This window comes from Uloborus diversus, chromosome 9 (genome assembly GCF_026930045.1).
Source record: "Uloborus diversus isolate 005 chromosome 9, Udiv.v.3.1, whole genome shotgun sequence".
NCBI classification, from domain to species: Eukaryota; Metazoa; Arthropoda; class Arachnida; order Araneae; family Uloboridae; genus Uloborus; species Uloborus diversus.
In genome coordinates this window covers 130,110,850-130,132,937 of record NC_072739.1, presented here as the reverse complement: position 1 = coordinate 130,132,937, position 22,088 = coordinate 130,110,850, and the positions used below count along the sequence as shown (strand labels likewise).

At 32.6% G+C, this 22,088-nt stretch overlaps 1 protein-coding gene across 1 annotated transcript in view; it reads left to right on the top strand.

Annotated features, from left to right (window-relative positions):
* The first annotated feature begins 1,186 nt into the window (after positions 1–1,186).
* LOC129229902 (uncharacterized) overlaps positions 1,187–22,088 on the top strand; it is a 42,365-nt gene continuing 21,463 nt past the window's right edge. Inside the window, exons 1-2 of the mRNA XM_054864282.1 lie at positions 1,187–1,361; positions 10,918–11,067. Of these exons, the coding sequence (XP_054720257.1) occupies positions 1,275–1,361; positions 10,918–11,067 (237 nt within the window). The 5' untranslated portion in view covers positions 1,187–1,274. The remainder of the gene's footprint in view (positions 1,362–10,917; positions 11,068–22,088) is intronic.

The window sequence follows — 22,088 nt, the reverse complement described above, 5'->3', positions numbered from 1 at the left end:
TAATTTTGATGTAAACTCAAGTTGTGTTATAATTTGTAGGACCCTTGGCGATATATCGCAAGTCTTTTGGTCGCCAAGTTTTGTCTTCAGCGGCGACAAATTTGGCGATTTTTTTTCTTTTTTTTTTAAATTTGGTTTCAATTTGTCCACTGTTGGTGATATTTAGAGAGTAAACAATTGAATCACATTAAATTACCAATAATGGGGAAATGACATTAAATTGGAGTAAAAGGAAGTCATGTGATGCGCACATCAGCTCGTTTAACTTGTGTTCCGCGGAAGCCCAGCTAGGGGCGCCCTGCATTTTCATTTTTGGGAGGACAGAAATTCTCAATTTGCCGAATGGAACGCTTTAAGTCCCTTTAATTACACATAAGGTAACTCAATTAAAATGCTTTTGAAATTTGTTTCATAGAGGTTCGCTTTAACATAGTTTTCAATTAAGATAGTTTTTATTTAAATTATTAAAATGATTTTTTTTCTTCCGGGAAATATTTAAAATGTAGTTAGAAGGCTTTTTTGAATGGTTTCCTACTTTCTAGAAGGTTTTCAATGACAGTTTTGTCTCGAAAATATTTAAAAGTATCAAAAGCCGTTTCGTTAGTGAATGCTACACCCAAATAAACAATACACCATGACTATTTGGATCAATTCAGTAAGCACAGATAGTGCAAACAAAACAAAACTTCGAAATTATTATTGAGAATGTTTTTCCAGAAAAGCTCCCCAAATATATTCCTCTTCCAGTGAAATCCATTTCATCATCAAGCCTGCTTGCGATCAAATAACCTGATTTCGGTTTCATTCTCAAAACAGAACATCTTCAAATTCTATCGAAAAAACAGCACCCACGATTATGCAAGCTCTCCCATCCCGAAGTATATAAATAAGCATCGCCTCAACAGGTGGTTGAACTCCAGACTAAACCACCTGTAACCACCTAGATGCAAGAAACTGTGACATATTTTTCTATCTCTTCGCAGACGATTTCAGAATGGTGGAGGAAAGAAAAGCCCTTTTCATAACGCCATAAAAAGATTTACACGTGATTTGGAATCGGGGCCCTTACCGTTCCACGCCAATCCTAGTGCAAAAAGGAAGAAAAAAAAAGAACGGGGAAAAAAAGTGGTCAAAATAACGTTAGAACAAGGAGAGATTTTCCATTGCGCTCAGTTCGTGTTCCCAATTCGAGACGAGTGGAGGCAACTTCTCCTTCTGTTCCAACCGTGGAAAAGGTTTTGTAATTTATCGTCTGCCGGACTTTAAAATTCGAAATGATGGAAAAATCCAAAGTTGCTGTCGACGAAAGTGCTAATGTGGATTACAGAAATGATTCCAATAGTATTGTTAGTTTACCACCGGTAAGTTTGTTCCCGAATTTTACTTATTTATTTATTTCATGATTTATTTCGTTAATACTTAAAAAAGGGGAGAATTTCCATAGGTGGGGGGAGGGTGGGACACTTCTCTGAAATTTACCACCGGTAAGTTTTTGTCTCTGCATTTTACTTAATATTTATTTAGTTTATTTCATTATTATTATCTTTTTAAAGGGTAGAATTTCCGTTCAAGGGATACAACATCCCTAAGAAGTTGGAAATCAATTTGAAAAATTTATCCTACTGAAATATTGGTATACTTAAATGTATGATATATTAAAAGCAGTAAATGAGCTTAGAATGCACTATTCTCATACTCAGTGCCCAATTACCACTAGGGCAAATGGGACAGCTGACCCCCCCCCTACGAAAAAAAAGTCCCATGACTTAAATATAAATTGAAAAAAATTAAATTGTTTAAACCTTGAAAACAAAAAATGAAAGGTATTTAATCATTTCTTGAAATATTATATACATAGCTTTGCCAAATTCACGAAGTAGAGTCGAAGATATTATAACCATATGGTACCAAGATTCTTTACCTAAAAACGCATAAGGGAAGTCCATAAATGATGTCACACTTTTTTCCCAACATTTTTGCCCACCCCCCTCCTCATGCAATTTAAAGGTAAGAATGAAATTCAAAGAAATGGACGGTTAAGTAAACTACTTCGGACACTTTTGTTTTCAATAACAATCATTAAAGCCGCCTATAAAAAGCATCAGTAAACAATATTGGTTACCAAATGTCATGAACCTTTAGACGACCTGAGATTGTATTGCGTAGGGCTATTCAACCTTTTACACTTTGGAGTACCCTTTAAAGTTACCGTTTTCTTCAAAGATTCTCTTGATTAAAGAATAGAAAAAATGGATATCAAAACTTTATCCTGGTCAAATTTACAAATTAATTATTTTATCACAACACAAACATATTACTAAGATAAAAAGTGGAAAGACAAGTTTTAGTCTTCTAAAATGTATTCCACATATAATAAACAAAAGCAACAATATTTTAAATTATAAAAAGTTAATGATATACAATTTTTAAAAAATGCCGAGTGTGTTTATTGCAAAGTATTTTTACGACAAGATTTTTTTCAATCCATAAATCATAATTACTACATTTTAAATAAATCGTATAATTTTATGTTTAATTTTACAAGCAAACCGCTTTTAAGAATTCGGTCATGCATAAAATTAAAATTTTTCTAAGGTTTTCTTGCTGTGATTGGGCAATAGGGTCACTTACTGAACCCCTGTCAAAGTTCCAGGATACATAGTTTATTGAGCAATTTTGTTCCATGGAAGTCCAGCCTTTGAACTGAACATCTGTCCCTCTGGCGGATATGTTTAAGGGTTAACTGTTTTAATTGGTGCACTCTGTATAAGTTTAGTCGGCCTGAATATACAACCCAAATTCAAAATATAATAGAATATCAGAACTGTTTGAACAAAACTTGTCCTGAAGCGGGAAAAATTAAAAAGATTAAAACTCGTTATTCATGAATGGGTAAATTAATTCAAACAACTTTTCAGATATTATTTCAAAAAATTATGGATCATTAATACATTGGAAAAATAAATAGTTTTTTATATGGGTCAAAAAACTAGAATAATCTATTCATTCAATGTGAATTTTAAAAAGTAGCGAAAATAATTGCATCCCTATTAACCTATAGTTTGTCACAAGTATGGAGCTTGGCTCTCGGATAATTTTACGATCTTTTGAAAGCCTTTTATTGCTCAAAATGGGTCGTCCAGGGGATAAATTGGAAAAAACGAAGTTACATATTGTATCATTTCTTAAAGTTAGAATAAAAACTATTCAACTCAATTGAAATGAACATTTTACAATCCATGGAATGTAAGATTTTAAAGGAATGTAGAAGGACTGGCGAGGTAGAAAAATTGTAACACCTGGCAGAGATGAACCCAAATTAAAGTAAATTGTCCAAAATAATAGTTGAAAAATGCTTCTTACGTCCCTAAGTGTTGGACAGAATGTATAGTTATCTTAACCACGCCAACTACACTTGGACGGTTGCATAAACTGCAGTTTTAATTGCGGATCTACGTAGTAAGACCAAAGATAAACATGAAGCAGAAACGTGCACGACTCTCCTGGAGCAAAGAGAATCTCATACAGGGGCAACAAGGTTGGAAAAGTATTATATTCAGTGATGAATCTTTTTTGAAATAGCTGTGAACAAAAAAATGTATTCGTGTTGGACGTTTAAAAAGAAAAGCGTGAGAGAAATCTTGTGTAATGCGTTCTCTCCACTTAGATACATCCTTCTTGGTTTGTTGGTGCTTGAGGGCTGTTGGAATCGGGAACTTATATCTATCTTAAAATAAAACAATGTGTGACATCCGCTGTTTATCAATAATACTGCATGATACATTCATCTGAGGCACAGCAGTTACACATTTAGTGACACATTTTATCTTTTAGCAAGATTCTACTCCGTGTCACATCTCTAAATCGACTCATAGATTTTAAACAGAAAGAGGAATTTCGGTATTAAACTGGTCAAGCAACTCTACCAATCTCAATACGATCAAGAATTTGTGGTACCTTCAAATCTAAAGAAATCGGTTCAAGACCTGGTGCCCGCCAACAAAATTGAGCTCGTTACCGCATTGAAGAGGGTATGGAAACTGTCAGAAACGATTAATGTAAAGAGGTGGTAGAATCCGTATGAGAAAGGATTGAAGCATTGAATTCAGCAAAAAATGACGCATTCTAGCATTGATATTGTTTTTTTAAGTGTTTTTTTCCCTCTTTAATTTGAATATTCTAATTTTTTGACTCATTGGAAATCATCATCACTAAAAACTTTTGGATTATTCTGTCTAAGATTATTTTTAATTGAGTATATTTGAAATGAAATGCACACTTTAAGGTCTAAGAAAGGTGGCACGTTTATTTAAGTATCTAATTTGCACTTATAATTGGTTAGAATAAACTTTTTTCCAAAAAGTAGGGAGTATTCTATTATTTTGAATTTGGGTTGTAGTATAAGGTCATGATAAGTTGAGCTATAACCTCCACAATGTTAACCTCTGTTTTGGATATAAGGGATGGGTAATTGATTCTAAGTTGAGTTGGATTATCTTCATAGCAGTTTTGCAAAACCATTCCAATTCGAACACTAGCCAATATCGCACCCTCTTTTCACTTAACTCACCTAAAAGAGGTAAACGTTGTCAAGGTCATAGCTCAACTTACCAGAGCCGCACTATACTTCAAGCATAATGTCAAAGTGTAAATAAGAATATTTTCTTTACAGTGAGGTAAAACCACCAGTAGACACCTACACTAGTAATTAACGCTTATAAAGTAAAAATAAAAAAACAAAAGAAATTATAAAATTGTACAAATGTGACAACACTATACTGCCGTGGGAAGATAAAGATTAGTAACTAAAAAATTGTCTCTTTTTTATCTTTTTTGTTATCTATTGTAGTTTAGCTTCATTGTACAAGTTTGTTTATTTGGTTTCCACAGAAAAAAAAAGCTCGAAAAAATATCTTATTCCAACATTCCCCTATTGTTAGTATTGAATCCAAAACGCGTTTGATCAAACATCTCGAAAACTCATTTCTTGCAGATAGTGCCATTTACCTGACCACGAGAGTGTAAAATGATGCTGAAGTTTGCTTACCTTTCAACTTATTCTTTGCTGATCTTCTGGCGCATGCCTTTCTTTTGTCAATTTTTGCTTTCTTTATAAGTGTCAACTACTAGTGCTGGGGTCTACTAATTTAACTCAAACAAAACTACCTGAAAATAAATGAACCAGCATGAGAAGAATGAAAAATGCAAAGGAAAAGAGAGAGTGTAACTCTAAAAATAAGCAGCTTTCATCCAAAGAGTTAAGAACCTCGTTTTTATTTGTATTTGTATCTGGATTTCCCATTAATGCCCTCTCTCTCTAACTATATCAGTTTTGACTATACCCATCAGTGTGTTTTCGCACTGCATATTACATGTAAAACTTCATGTATTGGCTTTGGCAATGTCAATCTGAGACGATCGTTCTTTTTTCCCCTTACAATGAACTCTTTCAATTAGAAGTAGGGTATTTGAACACCTTCTTTCATTTAAAAACAATATTTATACTTAAAAAAAAATTTTTTTTAATAATTATCTGCACATAATAAAATATAAAGTAATTGAACTATAAATAATTAAAAACAAGCTGATATGTGCATCACATGACTTCCTTTTACTCTAATTTAATGTCATTTCCACATTACTGGCACTTTTAATGTGATTCAATAGTTTACTCTCTAAATATCACCAACAGTGGCCAAATTAAAATTAGATTTAAAAAAAAAATAGCCAAATTTGTCGCGAAAATGGCGATAAAACTTGGTGACCAAAATACTGGCGATATATCGCCAAATGTCCGCCAAACTATAACACCACTTGAATTTACATCGGAATTAACAATGATTTGCCCCTAAATAGGAGCAAAAGACCCCTTTAGAAACACCCGAATGCGACCAAAAGGGAGGTGCATAACTAGACCCCACTAGGAGTCTACGTACCAAATTTCAACTTTCTAGGACAGATCGTTTTTGAGTTATGCGAGATAACTACATACGAACATACACACATACATACGTACACAGACGTCACGAGAAAACTCGTTGTAATTAATTCGGGGATCGTCAAAATGGATATTTCGGGTGTATATATGATTTTAGGCATATATCCACGTGTGGTCCGAGTCGAAAAAAACTCAACATTCATTCGGGGGTGAGTAAAATGGAAATTAAGGTCGATTTTTGAGTGAAAATTTTTTCGCGAAAACAATACTTCTTTTTTTGTAGAAGGAAGTAATAATAAAGGTTGATTCATTAACTTACCGCCCGGCGAAAATAATATGGCGACAAAAAACTGAAGAGAAAATGATGCCGAATGCTTTATCTACATAAATAAAACAAAGAATATAACGTATGTATATGTGTAATGTGTATATTCCTTATACAAATCCACAGTTTACGTCGGATCTCTAACAAATTTGGCAGAGAGGTACTTGGGCAATGGGCAGCCGAGAAGGAACGTAGGAGGGTTTTTAAAAGCCAAAAAAGTACCAAACCGTTCGAATTTTAATTTTATGACCTGAAAATGGCATTTAATGCCTCTTTCTACCCGAAATAATTATCCGATTTTCTTGATTCAAGTCCCATTTAAAAACCCGCGAGAAATACCCCTGAATTTGATCTACTTTTTTCGAGTTTTAAATAAACCAAGGCTGTAAAAATCAACGGAAAAACGTTTATAAGCATTTTGATGCCCAATGGAACGTCCATATCAAATCGGAAATTTATCGTTTTCCAACAAACTCAGTTTAAATTAACGCGAATTTATTTTTGATCTGTTGCCATATTTTTTTCTCGACTGTGAAAACAAATCAAAATTCTTAAAAATGTCCCCTTTTGATTACTTTTGGCTACCTCTTTTGTATGTGTGTGTGTGTGTGTACTGTCAGCAGATGATAATCAAGGATTTTAGTTGTAACTATGGAGGGTTCCGTTTAATTATTCGGGACTTGAAGATTTGCCGTTACCTAAGTTTAAGAATAATTATTTTGACGGGATATTTTACAGTATTTGTTTTTTGCTGTTATTTAAGGCAATTGTTGAACACGCGTCACTTGACATAAATTTTATTTTCGAGATGGACCGTGCAAAGCTAGGCGACACAGCTGGTTATAAAATAGAAAAGATAAATAAAACTAGCAATACGTTTTCTTGTGTAGCAGAGCTTAAAGACTAATTAAATGCAAAAATGAACAAACGATCGAACTGAGCAATTCCAGTGAAAATGTTCTAAATCGTTCCCCGTTAGAAAGAACGAACAAAGAGTGGCAGTAGTACTATCAGTACACACACATCTCATGTACAACTTTCCAAAATTCCTAATAGTTCGACGTTCAAAAGAACAGTCGTTCACTTTTTAGGAGATCGTACAGCACCGTTCATTTTCATGAGTCAATCTTTTAGATCCTTTCATTTTAGAACGACATTCCTATTTTGATAACAAAAATTTAAACCAATACCAAAAACGCAGTCAAACGCACAAAATCCAAGTTTGCTCCTTAGACCTTCTTCTAAAGCCCTTGAAAACAAGTAACAAAGATTTAAATTTTTATGTTTCAAGAATTAATCTACTACTAATTATTTAAAATTTATAGCATAGTAAATGGTGGATAGTTTCAATAGCTTAATTTGAAAACGATTTTTTTTTAAACAGAGTCTTCAAATACTCTTGTTTGAATATAAATAGATTCTTTTTTTTTTCAAGTGCATATTATTGTTTTTTCGTAATTATTTGTCCATTTACTGACAGTGTTAAGTTCCATTAGAAATTCACCTAATGAAAAGAAACGCGTTCATTATGGTAGCTCTTAGTTGATTATGTCACAATTGTAAGCTGTTATTAATGAAAATAAATTGAGGCGTCTTACTGAAATCTATTGGCTCCATTTGGCCCATTAATTTATCAAGCTTTATCTCCAAATGTGATAGATTGCCATACTAATCGGATTAAGGTTCGGCACTGAGGAGAGAATAGAAAACGACTTTTATTTTTATCTTCTTATGTGATTTAAAACAACCATGTATGTGTAAGTAATTGAAGCAACACTATAAATCACAGAAAAAAACATCGAAAATTGAAAAAAAAAAAAAAAAGATAATAATTAGTGGTGTGACAGATTAAGTGTTTTCAGATAGTGAAGACTTATTTTTCTAACTATTCCAGACTTTATCTAGACTTTCTAACTATTTTAAAGAATGTTTTCAGCTGTTTTTTGATTCTGGTGGGATTTTTTAAAACTCAGTGATTTCTGACATCAGATGATAATTTTAATATGAAAGAATATTTGCAGACTTTGATCGGTATTTTTTCACGTTACGTTTTTAGACTTACATATACGATGTTTTTTGAATTCCATACAATATTTTCAAGCAACGGAAACTTCTTTTAAATTTCAGATAACTTTATTGCTATAGGGCGATAAATTTGAATATTCGGATAATAACATTCACTCAAGTGTGTGAAGACCTGTGCTACAGTTGTAAAAAAAACAGTCACAGTTTAGGAAACAGTGGCACATTGTAAAAATTTAAAAAATCTCCCTATAATAAAATTACTCAGTTCACTTGTAAAAAAACAACTCTTTTCCATCAGATAAGTACGATATATAAAATCTATTTTTAAAGAAGCAATCACGATTGCTTATTGTTTTCACTTGACCGTTGAATGGCGTCCAATCTTTTTTGAGGCCCACCGGCCTCTGCGCGAGGGTACTTCTCCTGGACCGTGACTCCTCCGGCCCCTCGTCCTGTCCCTATCCAGCACATATTTAGCACTTAGTCCCGACATTAATGTTAAGTGACAGCTTGAATTCACATTATATTTTTCGCAATTATAATTGCAATATGAGCAGGGTTCGCCGATATATATCAGTTGATGTATATCATGATATATATCACGATGTACATCCGATATTTATTTTGAAAAATGTCATGATATTTTGAATATTTATTTTTTCAATTACGGTATTTTCAATGTAAAAATTATATTAACATAGTAATATTGTTCATTTATTATTAAAAATATTCAAAAGTTATGTATGTAACGCATTTTTATGAGGTATTAATACATCATTTAAAAAAAAAAACAAAGCTATATAATATTCCTTTTTTATTTTGTATTTATAAAATAATTAGTAATTTAGCAATTTTAATTCATATTAAAAGTGCCTGATTTGGTTTTAAACATTGGTTAGAAAAAAAAGAAAATGTCATGACTGTACAGAGACTAATGCATTTTTTTTATTTCTGAATTACACAACTGTGTAAAAGTAGCTAACAGAAGAAAAATTAGTAAAACATGATAGCTTATGTTAAATTAACTCCATTAAAGTTGATAAAAGTGTAAAATAAAATGTTAGGTATAAATAATGAAAGAAAACTTAATTTTTTTAAAAAGTTTACATATTGAGTCATTCCACGTCAACTGACCTAATTTTTCAACGATTTAAAAGTAATTTTTAAATCGTTTTTATTGACATGGGAAAACGTTAAAAGGAATGAAAATTACTAAACGAAGAATTACAAGCATAGCATATACTGACACCCTGGCTGCGAAATGCCTTTTTTCTTCTTCTTTTTTCCCCTTTTCCTTTTTTTTCCGATGTCATAAAAACTCTTGAACCTGTGAAGTATTATGGTGCAAACCGCAAATTCATACGACAATTTGTTGGTTTTCTATAAATTTTTTAAATGTGTCAAGGACTTTTCGGACACCCTGCATATCAAAATATCGGATCTTTTCGATATTTTCGAAACTATAATGATATTTTCGAACCCTGAATAGGAGCCATTTGTAGATACAAGAAATCCAACTAGTAAGATTCTATCGCAATTCGCAATTGCAAAAAACAAACAAACAAAAAAACATAATTTGAATATAAGACATTAAAATCCAAATGAATGCCAGGGGTTAGATGTTCTGCGTGTGGATTTTTTCTTTTTGTATTGATAAACAACAGAATAGCTTTATTTGCCCATCGTTTAGAAATTAAATGTTGAATAATAACTTAAAATACATTGATGTCAAACCATCAAAATTTTAAGGAAGAAAACAGTTACAAACGTATTCTGAAAACGCAAATGTAAAACACGGCGGAGGATGAGAAAAAAAATAAAGTTAGAAATGTGTTCCTAAAAGACCTTGAGCAAGCACTCCCCTATTATGGAATTTTTTTTTAAATAATGCACTGAAAAAAGGTGCCAAAACAAAGAATTTATAACTCAAGTTGTAAGAACATGAAAATTTTTTAAAAAGTAACTAATTATTAAACTATTTTGCTGTTTTCTTGGCTCATTTCGAATGTTTTTACTAATAACATTAATTACTTCCTTGATGCAGCTACTGATTTATTTATTACATTTTAAGACAAATGTTGTCAATTTAGAAAGATAAAAAAAAAATTCCTCACTTAATGAAATATCCCGCTTTATTGAATAATATTTCTTGAAATCGACCATATTCGATTAAGCGGTACCAAAGACAGTATTAATTTTGTTTTTGGAAATTCCAACTTACATTTGTTAAACACATTATTCTTTAACGTTCTAAGCGTATAAATATTTTTTTCTACGAGAAATAGTGATTTGGACAGTAGAAGGTTAATAGCTGCGTGCACACATTTTTAATTCTTTATTTAATGAAATTCCTAAGTAAAGTTTTTGCTTTGATCATCGGAAAAGAAAAACACACACCAGAGTCTAGAAGAAAGAAACATCTTTCGACATTTTCTTGAAAGTTATGTGAAAGATAAATCACTTCTTTCAGCGGTTTGGGTACACAATGTACGCGGAACGAAACAACATCTTGACAAGTACATGACGGAAATCACGTTCCAAACGTTTAAAGCTATTGTTTCGCAAAGTAACAAGCCCTTGTTTTTGCTTCGAATCCGTTAAACATAAACCTTTTTATTTCTCTTTCCAGGCATACGATAAGCCGGTGTCCACGACTCTGAAAGTGGCTCGCATCTTGTCGCTGACGCTTGTGGCCGTGACGACCATTGTTGGAATTATGGTTCTCGTTGGCATCTACATCCACCAGGGAAAACAATGCAGTTGTGGAGAGGTCGATGCAGTAAGTGTATTGCTCAGTTCAAAAGTGCAACGCAGTTAGGGGCAAGGGAAGTGTTTTATTGTCAACCCCCTGCCTCAAAGACTCTTGACCTTATGCGATGTTTCAAATCCCTGCCATAGTCATACACAATTTCATAATCATACACAATTACACATAAAGATTCCTATGAACGCCGCCCACGTTGTCTAGTGGTCAGAAGTCTGACTGCTATTGGGAGAACGCAGGTTCGAATCCCGGCTCGGGCATGGTTGTATTTTCTATCTTATGTCCATGTCCTTTCTTTGTGTGAATGTCTTGCCGTACTGTGAGTGGTTGCCTACCCTGTAAACGGGTTCTAATGGCATGTGTGTACTGTAGAAGTCGGACTTCACACCAAATTACGGTACAGTTGGAAAAGTGAAGCAGCGCACACCGAACTTTCAGCCCAGCTGGCACACGACAACAACATCAACATTCATATGAACCAATTCTTCCCGATCCATAAAAATGGTTGGATCATTTGAAATAAAAAGATAAAAAAGCTTCAAGAATGAGGTATCAGTCGATGGCATAGTATGGCGCTGACAAAAAGACGTCTGACCTTGAACAAAGTTATTTCTGCTTCGGAAGAATAGGAGGAATGTGTTCTCTGGCGCAAAGCTAATAACCGTTGTTCGCAAACCAACCGTTATTCGTTTCACTCATCCCTATTTCAACAAATGGAATCATTTAAGTCTAACTTATTAGAGCCAAACTATAACTTTAGGAAATCGCTTAGTCTCGTAAAAATCTGATGGATTTTTTTGCGTTTTGGTTTCTTATTGGGATTTTTGCCAATGATTGAGTGTTTCATTTACTATGAACCTTTGGCCTAGATGGAGGCAAATTCACTAGGAAAGAAGTATGATGAGTGGAAAGAACGCCATTAGAATTTCAACTTATAGTTTATGGATGAGTTAAATCGAGGTCGCTTATCTTAAATACACAAAATACTTTTAAACGAAAGTACGTTTAAGATATGTAAATTATTCCAAACTTCAAAAGTAAAACATTTACGTTTGGGAAAGAAATCAACGATAGGCACCGCGTTTTTTCAAAGCACAGAATTGCAAAAATAATGCACACACTTGTTTTGGGCTTTCAAGCCATAGATGTAGCATAACTAAATACACAACTCCGTAGCAACAGCCACTGGCCGCCATTGAACGGGCGAAACGTGAAGTAAACGGTCAAAAGCGTAACCTACGAGGATGCAACGTTGTTTGCATACTATCAGGCTTGAACTTGAAAGCAGCAGTCACAAAGATAGAAAAAGGTGTATTTTGTAACGTTCAACGCAGTAATTTTGTAGTTTTGTCCTTCATGAGTGACAATTTTTGTAATAATAATTATTTTTAGCTGCTAACATGTCTGTCACATAACAATTCATAAACTTTTTGATTTTTTTTTCTTGCTCGAAAATTGATAGTTAGTTCAGACAATTATTTATTTCACGTCCCCCAAACAACGAGTAAATTTTGATGTAATGATTCTAAAATAAAAATTATGAAAACTAAATAAAATTTTAAAATTTCAAGAAAATTCACTCTAAATTTCCTGAGTAATGACTAGAAGTTACAACTTTGGAATAACAATGAGGAATTTTTGCTCGAACTAAGAAAAAATTCATCATTACTGAATTTCTAACACTTCTTGTCCTTGATTTCTAATTAATCAAAGGAAAAAGGGGTTGAAATACAAAATAGTTTTAAATACTTAACTTTTAAGTATTAAGATTAGTTTATATGAGAAAATCAGAAAGTTCAGTACTTGGCAGGCAGTGGTGGGGAAAAAAACATCAATAAAAATGGAATATGCAATGATACACGACGATACATGCAATCAAAAGTAATGTAAGGAACTTAGTTCCTACCACTGAAAAAAAAAACAGACAGACAAACAAAGCAGTTACGCATAAACTGCTAAATATCTGTTTAAAAAAAAAGCGTTGTCAAAAATATTCTATCATCCATCTCAAAATTTGCATAGCTTAGAACCAAAAGCTCAGAACAATGGGGTCGTTTCCTTCAGTCAAAAGTGCTACTTTTAGTCACTGAAATTGATAGAAAAAGCAAAAATAACATGGACCCAGAAAATACTTACATTTTCCCAACAGTTATTTTTTAATTAATTTTTTAAAATGTCCGATTTTTCAAACATGGCATGGTCTTTATGACGTCACAAATGATGCACTTAGGCGCATCTGTCTGCTGCGATTCCACGTTATGATAATCACGAAGCGAATAAAATATTGCGCTCTACGCTTGCTATCAACCATATCGTTGCCAGTACGCATGAGTAAAGAAGCAAATTAAATATTACGTTCTGCTAATGGCAACAGTGAATGGTATTTCATCATTTGTGATGTCATCGGCTGAAGTGTATACAATAAAAGCGCACCGATTTAAGTAATTTTTAAAAAACATTAAACTTAGTCAAATTATTTTAAAAATGGTCAGATCCTATGTTTTTAAGCATGCTCTTTCAGAAAAAAAAATACATACTTTTAAAATTTTTTGGAGACGACCCCATTCCCTGATAACACAGTTTCACCTTTAGGTTATTGTACTAATAAAACTAGTAGTTTTAATTTATTATCAAGAAAATTACTTCGAACCTTAGTAATTGCTCCCTTTGAAAATTGTTTAATTTTAAAGTTCAATGATAAGCCGAGTTTTCAGTGATATTAATAACATTTTGTCATCTAAATTCTGGGAGCTTGAACGCAGTTTTCGACCTCCTGATACATTTGAAATAAACCATTTAGCATTATTATGCAAAATGGCGATGCCACCGTAACGTGTGTGATTTTTTTACCCTAGTTTTTTTTCTAAGCTCTTTTTTTTTATTAGCAGAGCATAAAAAAAAAATAGCATTGGTTAACATCATCGTATTATACATAATCTTTTATAATATTTACATGCACAATGTAACTATTCTCATTCATTACAAATAATTATTAATTTTCTAATACTTATAACGTGTGTGAGAACTAAAATCCCAAACTGTCACACACGTTACAAGTTTTATAAAATTAATAATTAATTATAAAAACAGAAAAATTGTATTGCGCATGTAATTGTATGAAAGTATGTAAAATAAGATAATATTAACCGATGCTTGGTTTATTTTGATGCTAAGTTAATGAAAAAGAACTTTCAAAAGAAAAATAGTGTAAAAATGTCACACGTTATGGTAGAATCGCTCCAAAACATTCAGTTTCTACTATGTAACTTCTGTTTAATAAACATGCTGAAATCTTCTTAGAAAATAGCACTGCCTATGTTCATGTTACTTTTTTTTAAACGTATTCTCATAAGTACGAAACCTCATTCATTTTTTTGAGCAATCACGATTGCTTATTGTTCTCATTTGACTGCTTTTGGCGTGCTATCATTTTATTTTCCCACCGTCACCCTCCGCAGCATCACCGTCGACCGGGTCCTCACGATGCTGCTCCTATAGCGAAAGCCGTCTCCAGGTTGCATCCATGTCCTACACACACGCGCATACATACACAAATACACACGCACACACACACAAACACATACATACACAAACACACATACACACAACTACCCACACATTCATGCCTGCACACAGACACAAACACATATGCCTACACACACATACACATACCCCCCCCCACACACACATATTCATACACAACTACCCACACACTTATGCCAGCACACAGACACAAACACACATAAGATAAATAAATACCTTTGTGCTGAACAGTAAAGTAAGACAAAAAAAGTTAGAAAAAGCACAAATTTGCCAATTACACAGACACGTGTTTCGGCGTTACAGGGAACGCCTTTTTCGGATGTCTTTTTAGGCTTCTTTTAGGCTTTTGTCGGATGTCTTTTCATCCATAAGCTCATTATTTTTTGCATTGAAAAAGGCGTTCCCTGTAACGCCGAAACACGTGTCTGCTGTAATTGGCAAATTTGTGCTTTTTCTAACGTTGTTTGTCTTACTTTACAAACACACATGCCTGCCCACACATACACGTACCCCCTACACACAAACACACATACCCCAAACACACAAACACACATACCCCAAACACACAAACACACACGTCTACATACACACACTCGTGATTGCGAAAAACATAATTTGAATTCAAGATGTCAAAACTCAAATTAATTATTTTTTTTTTCTTTTTTTTCCGAAATCAAAAAATACTGTTTTCTTCTGGTCCATTTCCTGCAACAAAGCCCATAACTAGTAATTTTCTCCATCAGTCATGTTTTGCCGCTGTAACCGTGCTTGACAAAACACGAGCGAAACAACCCACTTGTAAAACAACAAAATGGAACGTTCTTGATGTCAAACGACCGTGTCTTCCCCTTTAGTTACGACGACTTAATCACAATATTTAAGGCTCTTTTCTTTCCCTCCGTCTCTCAGAATGTTCTGCGAGAGAAAGAAGTTTCGCTCTAGATGCTAATCAGATTCACAGTAAGCTTTTATAATGACGAGGTAAATGATGGGTAATTAGTATTTTTCGATCCTCAATTGCGGAATTAAATGGTCTTAAAGCGCAAAGATGCGCTTTAGGTGGTTTTATTATTCTCAACCATCTTACTGAAGCTATTTTACTCTTTTCCAATTAATGTGTTTCTTCTATGAAACAAAGCCTCTTAAAAAAACATCATTATTATTTGCCATTTGCGGAAGCTTTCCGTGAAAAGCTTAACTTACGCACTTACGGCAATTGATTCTTTTATTCCACATTTTCAAAATTTTTAAAAACAATATTCTTCTTTACTTTGAGAATGAAATAAAATTCTTCTATTTTACATTAAAAAAAGACTTTTTAATTACAAAATTACTAATGATATAAATAATGTTCTCCATCAACAACAGACGAGAAAAACAACAGTCACATAGCATTGCCATTCCAAAAAAAAAAAAAAATCAGTAACGCAGACGATAATTAAAGAACAGTAAAAAAATAAAAATTACTTCACAATAATAAATTGATAGAAAATAAACCTATGTCGTCCATTACCATAGTCTGCACAGCAGACGATTGATTTTCAAATAGTAGTAACAATAGTGATTTGGATCTTTTTTATTTATACTTCAATGCTCCTTAGAACTTAGTAACACAACTTTATATAGAATATTACACACACACAGTGAAGTCACAAATTAACATCAAAGAAGCTGTACGGAAACTCTTGATTTGGACCAAAGAATGTTGAGTACTCAAATTAGAGTCGAACAGGAGTAGGAATCAAAGGAAGCTTCGAAGTACTAATAAAGCCACTAAAACAGTAGAAGCCACCTTAAGGAAGTATTGTGTGAATAATTCAGATAATGATGTTTTCATGGAAGCGTGCTGCATGAAAATTCAAAGTTTCCCTTGTATGTCCTTTATGTCATTGAGGTTCTGATGTTATTGAAAATCCATTGTTTGAATTCCATATAAACTACCATAAATTCAAAGATATGTCCTAAAGCAAATCTTGAAGGATTTAATATATTATATGTATTAGAATGCCTCCTATGATTTTGATAGATGTTTGTTTTCGTTTTCCAGTATTGGTTTTGGGAGATAGAAAATGGTAGAAAATGTATCTCTAACTCAGCCCACACGAATTAACACACGTGAACGAATTAAAAGTTGTACTTCATCCTAATTACATCATATATGGTAGCTTATGCCTGGTCACCCCCCCCCCCCCGAATTAGTAACAGTTCACCGTTCTATGAAAAGTAAAGCAAAATGTAAATAAATAAAACAATAAATAAATCTAACTTCAAAATGAATTGGAAATTGTTCTTGTATTCTAAAACCCATTATAAATAGCAGCTTTTGAAAGTTTGTTCTAAAACAGGGGTTCTCAAACTTACGGGCTCTACGCCCCCACCCCCTGACATGAGGTCACGCATCTCCCTCTCCCCAAATGAGATTAATACAAAAGCTGCACAATACGAAACTGAACCTATTAGAATAATTAAAACTAGGTCTTAAATAAAAATCTAGATAATTTCACTCACAAAATTTAACACTACACAAAAAAACTTTACGTTCAACATATTATTACTAAAAAGTACAAAAATTCAAAAAGCAAAAAAAATTCTTTTCTTTTTTGAGGTAATCTGGGATTTAGATGAAGCTATCGTTTCCCGACATTGCTATTTATTATTCCCAAGTGACCGCAAAACTGGGTAAATTATTGTTTGTGCTACTTTTTATTTTATCTTTTATGCACTCACGTCCCCCTTGAAATTCTTTTAAGCGCTCCTAGGGGGCGTGCCACCTAGGTTGAGAACCGCTGTTCTAAATGTTTCAGTTTACCACCTCCAAAGAAAGTTCATTTCAGTTGCAAAAGAATAGAGTGTTGTCTTTATATCAACATATTGTATAAATGGCAACTTGTATATTTTTATTCAAAATGTAGAAGTTCGACACTTTGCTAAAAATAGTGCATCAAATACCGCAGTGATTTAAATTGTCTTTTATCGTAAATACAACGTACATTGCAACTTGTGTCCCTCCCTTCAAATGGTTACAATTAATACTCTGCTAAGAAATGCATAAAATTTCAACATGAGTCGTTGACATGAAAGTTGATCGCTTATTCTTAAGACAGCATAAACGACTGATTGTATAAGTTTACTCAAAGTGTTTCAATTAACACTCTACAAGAAAATGCATCTAACCTTCTTCTTGAGTTGAAAAATTTCCTCTTTTATCCTAAACATACTTCCTCCGGAAACTTCCTGAAAAAATTCTAGATGTAATGAACCATTATCTTAAATCAAAATCTCCAATTTAAAAGAAGAAAAGAAAGATATTTATTCCAAACAGAGGTAATAAAGTAGTTTATGATAAGTCACAGTTCCTGTTTCCAAACTTCTCGCTCTGTTTATTTGCGAGTTCTTTCCTTTCCGGTTTATTTATACAAATCTTATTGTTCGAGTTATTAAAATATTTTTGTGGGATTAAAATAAATAATGTAGTTTAATACCAGTTTTCGGTACGTTTATTACTATTCAACAAAGTGGTTTTTATTGCTTAATTAATAACAGAATTTTTTAGGCACCTCAAAGCAATAATACAACACAATGCGAAATTTGTCAAATTAGTGTAAGGAAATTTCGCACAGAAGAATAATCTTCCATTTCTTTATATCGCTAATTCTAATTGGCTGATACAAATCCTGTTTTCGGTGTTCTAAGTTTTATTGAATTAAATTTGAATGTCTTGTAAAAAGGAAGAAGTATAGTGTCAAAAAGATTAACCGGAAGTAAGTACGGTAAATGAGAATGAAGAATAATGACGCTCACTGAAGGAAAAACATGAATAACTAGTCAAAGTCACACAGGAAAACAACGTTTTTTGAACAAAGCAACTCCAATAAACTCTAGGGGGCGCTGCAGCCAGTCTAATGGCGAATGAAAAAGGTAAAACAAACACACGCCGTAACTTATAACTTGCTTTGACGCTTAGTGAATGACAGTAATTTTTCATCGTGTTTGTGGGAAGCTTTCTTTTCTATTCTTCTGAATTACATTACACCACAAACTGTCTGCAGCCCGTAATTTACCCCAAAGAAACACGTGGAATGAAATGTTTTACATTTTTCTTTAGTATCATTAATCACCGCAAGGTAGCGTATTCGAGCTCTGGAGTTGCGAGTAACTGCAAAGCTGGAGGAACGGTTTGAAATCAACCAATTTACTATCAAGGTTTTCAAAACATAAAAATTAATATTATCAAAGAAGGGCAGACCGGGGCACGTTTACTAGGATTTGTTTCAATGAATTTTCTTTTTAACTTAGGAAATTTTAGACATTGCGGTTTTATGAAGCAGTTAATGGAGTCAAAATTGGTATATTCAGTTATTGCTCAGCTTGAGCTTTTAACCGTTAAAAAAATATTTTTGAGTCCAAGTCGGTTGCGTAAACTTGCCCCGGACCCGTGGCACGTGTACGCATACTTATTTTGACACCTAAAGTGGTTCTGTTAGTGTTTTGAACATAATGTCTTACCATCGCTAAAATAAAGCAAATGTATTACAGACTTAATAGTGTATAAATATGAAGCGGAAGAGGCATGAAGACAGCACTATATGATTGTAAATTATAAGATACGAATGTGTAACTTAATTAAAAATTAAATGGTAATTTTCAAAACTAAATAGCCGGAAAATACTAAGAATGTTTGAGACAGTTTGGAGCAAAAAAAGGGTCAGGGGTACGTTTAAGTAAGACACAGAAAGAACGATCGTAAAATTGCTCCGACGTTGAACGCGTAAACTTGCCGCGTCGCCAAGTTAGGATTTATTTTCAACGTGCAAAAAAATTTAATAACGTTTTAGTTCATACAAATAAAATTCTGATAAAAGGATAAAATTCTGATAAGTTTTATATATTTGTTTTTTCTTAACAAAGTATTATTTATTTGCAATAAAATAAACTTCAAAAGTTCAGCACAAAATTTACTCAACTTGAAAGAAAACAGATTATTCTTTCTGTATGCTGGACCGAAGCTCGACTAATGCTCAAAAACTTGTGAGAATATTTGCTAGGAAGTAGCATCGATCTGCTATGACTGTTGGCTCTCCAGTTATAATTCGCTTTGAAAAAAAGGCACTGCGTAAACGCGCCTACAGTGTTTTAGTGCGTATACGGGTAAAAATAGGAAAAATAAAACTAATTTTGTCCGCATTTCTTCCCAATTTAATTTTAAATTGAATATTTTGAAATTACCTCTTGGAGTTGAACCCTTGAATAGACCACCTAATCGGAATATCTGACCTGCACCCCAGTCCTTGGTCACAGAAACTGACATGGGCACTGTAGACCTTGCCGCCCTTGGGCTATTGCGTCATTGGATTAGTTTATTTTGAAATTGCATTGGTTTGTTTCATAAATACAGTGAAATATCGTTACAACGAACTTCAAGGGACCGCAAATTTTGTTATTTGTAACAGAAACTTTGTTGTAATGAAGTTTTAGCAATGTTATGGAAATTATCTTGGGACTGAAAATATTTCCTTGAAACTGATATTTCGTTGTATTTCTTTTCGTTGTAACGGAGTTTTAATGTAGAAACATGTTGTTTTACATTGCAGTAGTTAGTTAAAAAATATTAATAAGTTACACAAAATGATGCCAAAATCATCCTTGAAAAAATACTTGGATAAAATTTATTACATTCTGAAATGTAATTCACCAATCAATGCATTTTACTTCGCAATATTTATAATAAGGAAAGCTTTATGGATCACCAGTTGTACCATAGTTTATTTGTACTTCTACAAAGCAGAAACACCAAGCTAATGACTTAAATGTTTAGAATGTTCAGGATCCACGATAATTATTTAATTATAAGTATTAAATTACCTAACTACAATATTATTTACTGTAAATTTCCCCTCAACAGCAATGATAACAATAGACACCTCCACAGAAACCTCCAGGTGTTGTTTATTCCCTATTACTTCATAGACCCATCAACAAATCATGGTACAGTAACAGAAGTAATTTCTAATATAGGAATGAATGACAGCCAATCAATAAGTACGTAGCTGAATTAATTCAGGTATGCAAAACCAATGACTTTTCGCTGTAAGTTTGCTAAAAATAATTTGTGTCCATCGCGTTTGAAATCAGCATTACAGTTGGTACAAAATTTTACATTAATGCTGAATAGGTTTTTCAAGTTCACTTTTTAATTTCAGCTGACAAATTTTTTACATAATAACAGAACTAATGTAAAATTATTTAATATTATATTTGATTCAGGAAGTTTTATTTCAGTCGTACATTTACTTACGTGTGCTTAAAATATCATATTTCGATTGAACAAATTAATTTAAGAAAGTGCAAAGAAAGCAAAAGCCGACTCATAATTATCTTCATATTTATGTAACCATGACAGAATTTCGAAATTAAATCTTTGGTTTAATCTGAAAATCTAAACTTAGCACTAAATAAATTGCCTTCTGACGTCACAGCTAGCCTTTTAGTGATTTCAATTTCACTTAAAGCAATCGAGTTAAATTTTGCGAATACGTTATTTGCCCATCGATTGTTTGTAGTCCAAGTGCTATTTTCAGATGCAGAAGGAAAATCAAATAACGCCATTGGAATCTTTTTTTAGCTTTGCGGGCGAAGTTTAAAAATAGCATCGGCAACTTGTTAGCTACGTCAGAGAAGTTTTCTTTTCTTTCGAGAAAGGAGTGTGCGCTTTCTGTTTTATTCTGAAGGGAAATGGATTTGAGAGAAATAAGGATTTATTTATTTAATTTGAATAAAACTTGTTTTTGACAAGGATTTGGATTTCTATAATGGCATTCTTAAGATAGTCAAAATTCGTAAGGGTTAAAATTATTTATGTAAGAAAGCTAAGTATTGTGGTATTGTTGAAAAAATAGCAGTTTACTTCACACATGAAAAAAAAGTTTAACTTCTAGGTATGAAAAATGTTATTTCATCGGTATTTTTTAAAAACTAATACATCTTGAATCCTGGTATGTTTTACACTTTCAATGAAAATTAATTCTACTTTTTGTAAAAATTGCTATCTAAATAAATTTTAACGAAAATAAATTAAAGGATTGACGACTTGTACGGCTTAAATAATTAATTCTACAACTCTACGATTCTACTTACTTAACATTAATGTAACTTTAATTTTTGTAGTTTTTATACTTTTAATGAAAATTAATTCTACTTTTAGTAAAAATTGATACCTAATTAAATTTTAAAAAAATTGTGGAATCAAATGTTTTTGATCATTTAAACTTGTAAATACGATTTAAAATTTTATAACAAAAAATTACGCATTTTGAGTTGCTTTTTTATTTAAATGTAATGAATAACAATATGCATGGATATCAATAAAAAAAAAGAAATTTGACTAGCTATAAATTTAACTGTGAGTTTTCGTTAGAAACGGCTTAGTAATACATATGTTATTTTTATTGTTTTAGTAATTTAATTTTCATTTTTGAGTTGTTTGAATTTGAAAG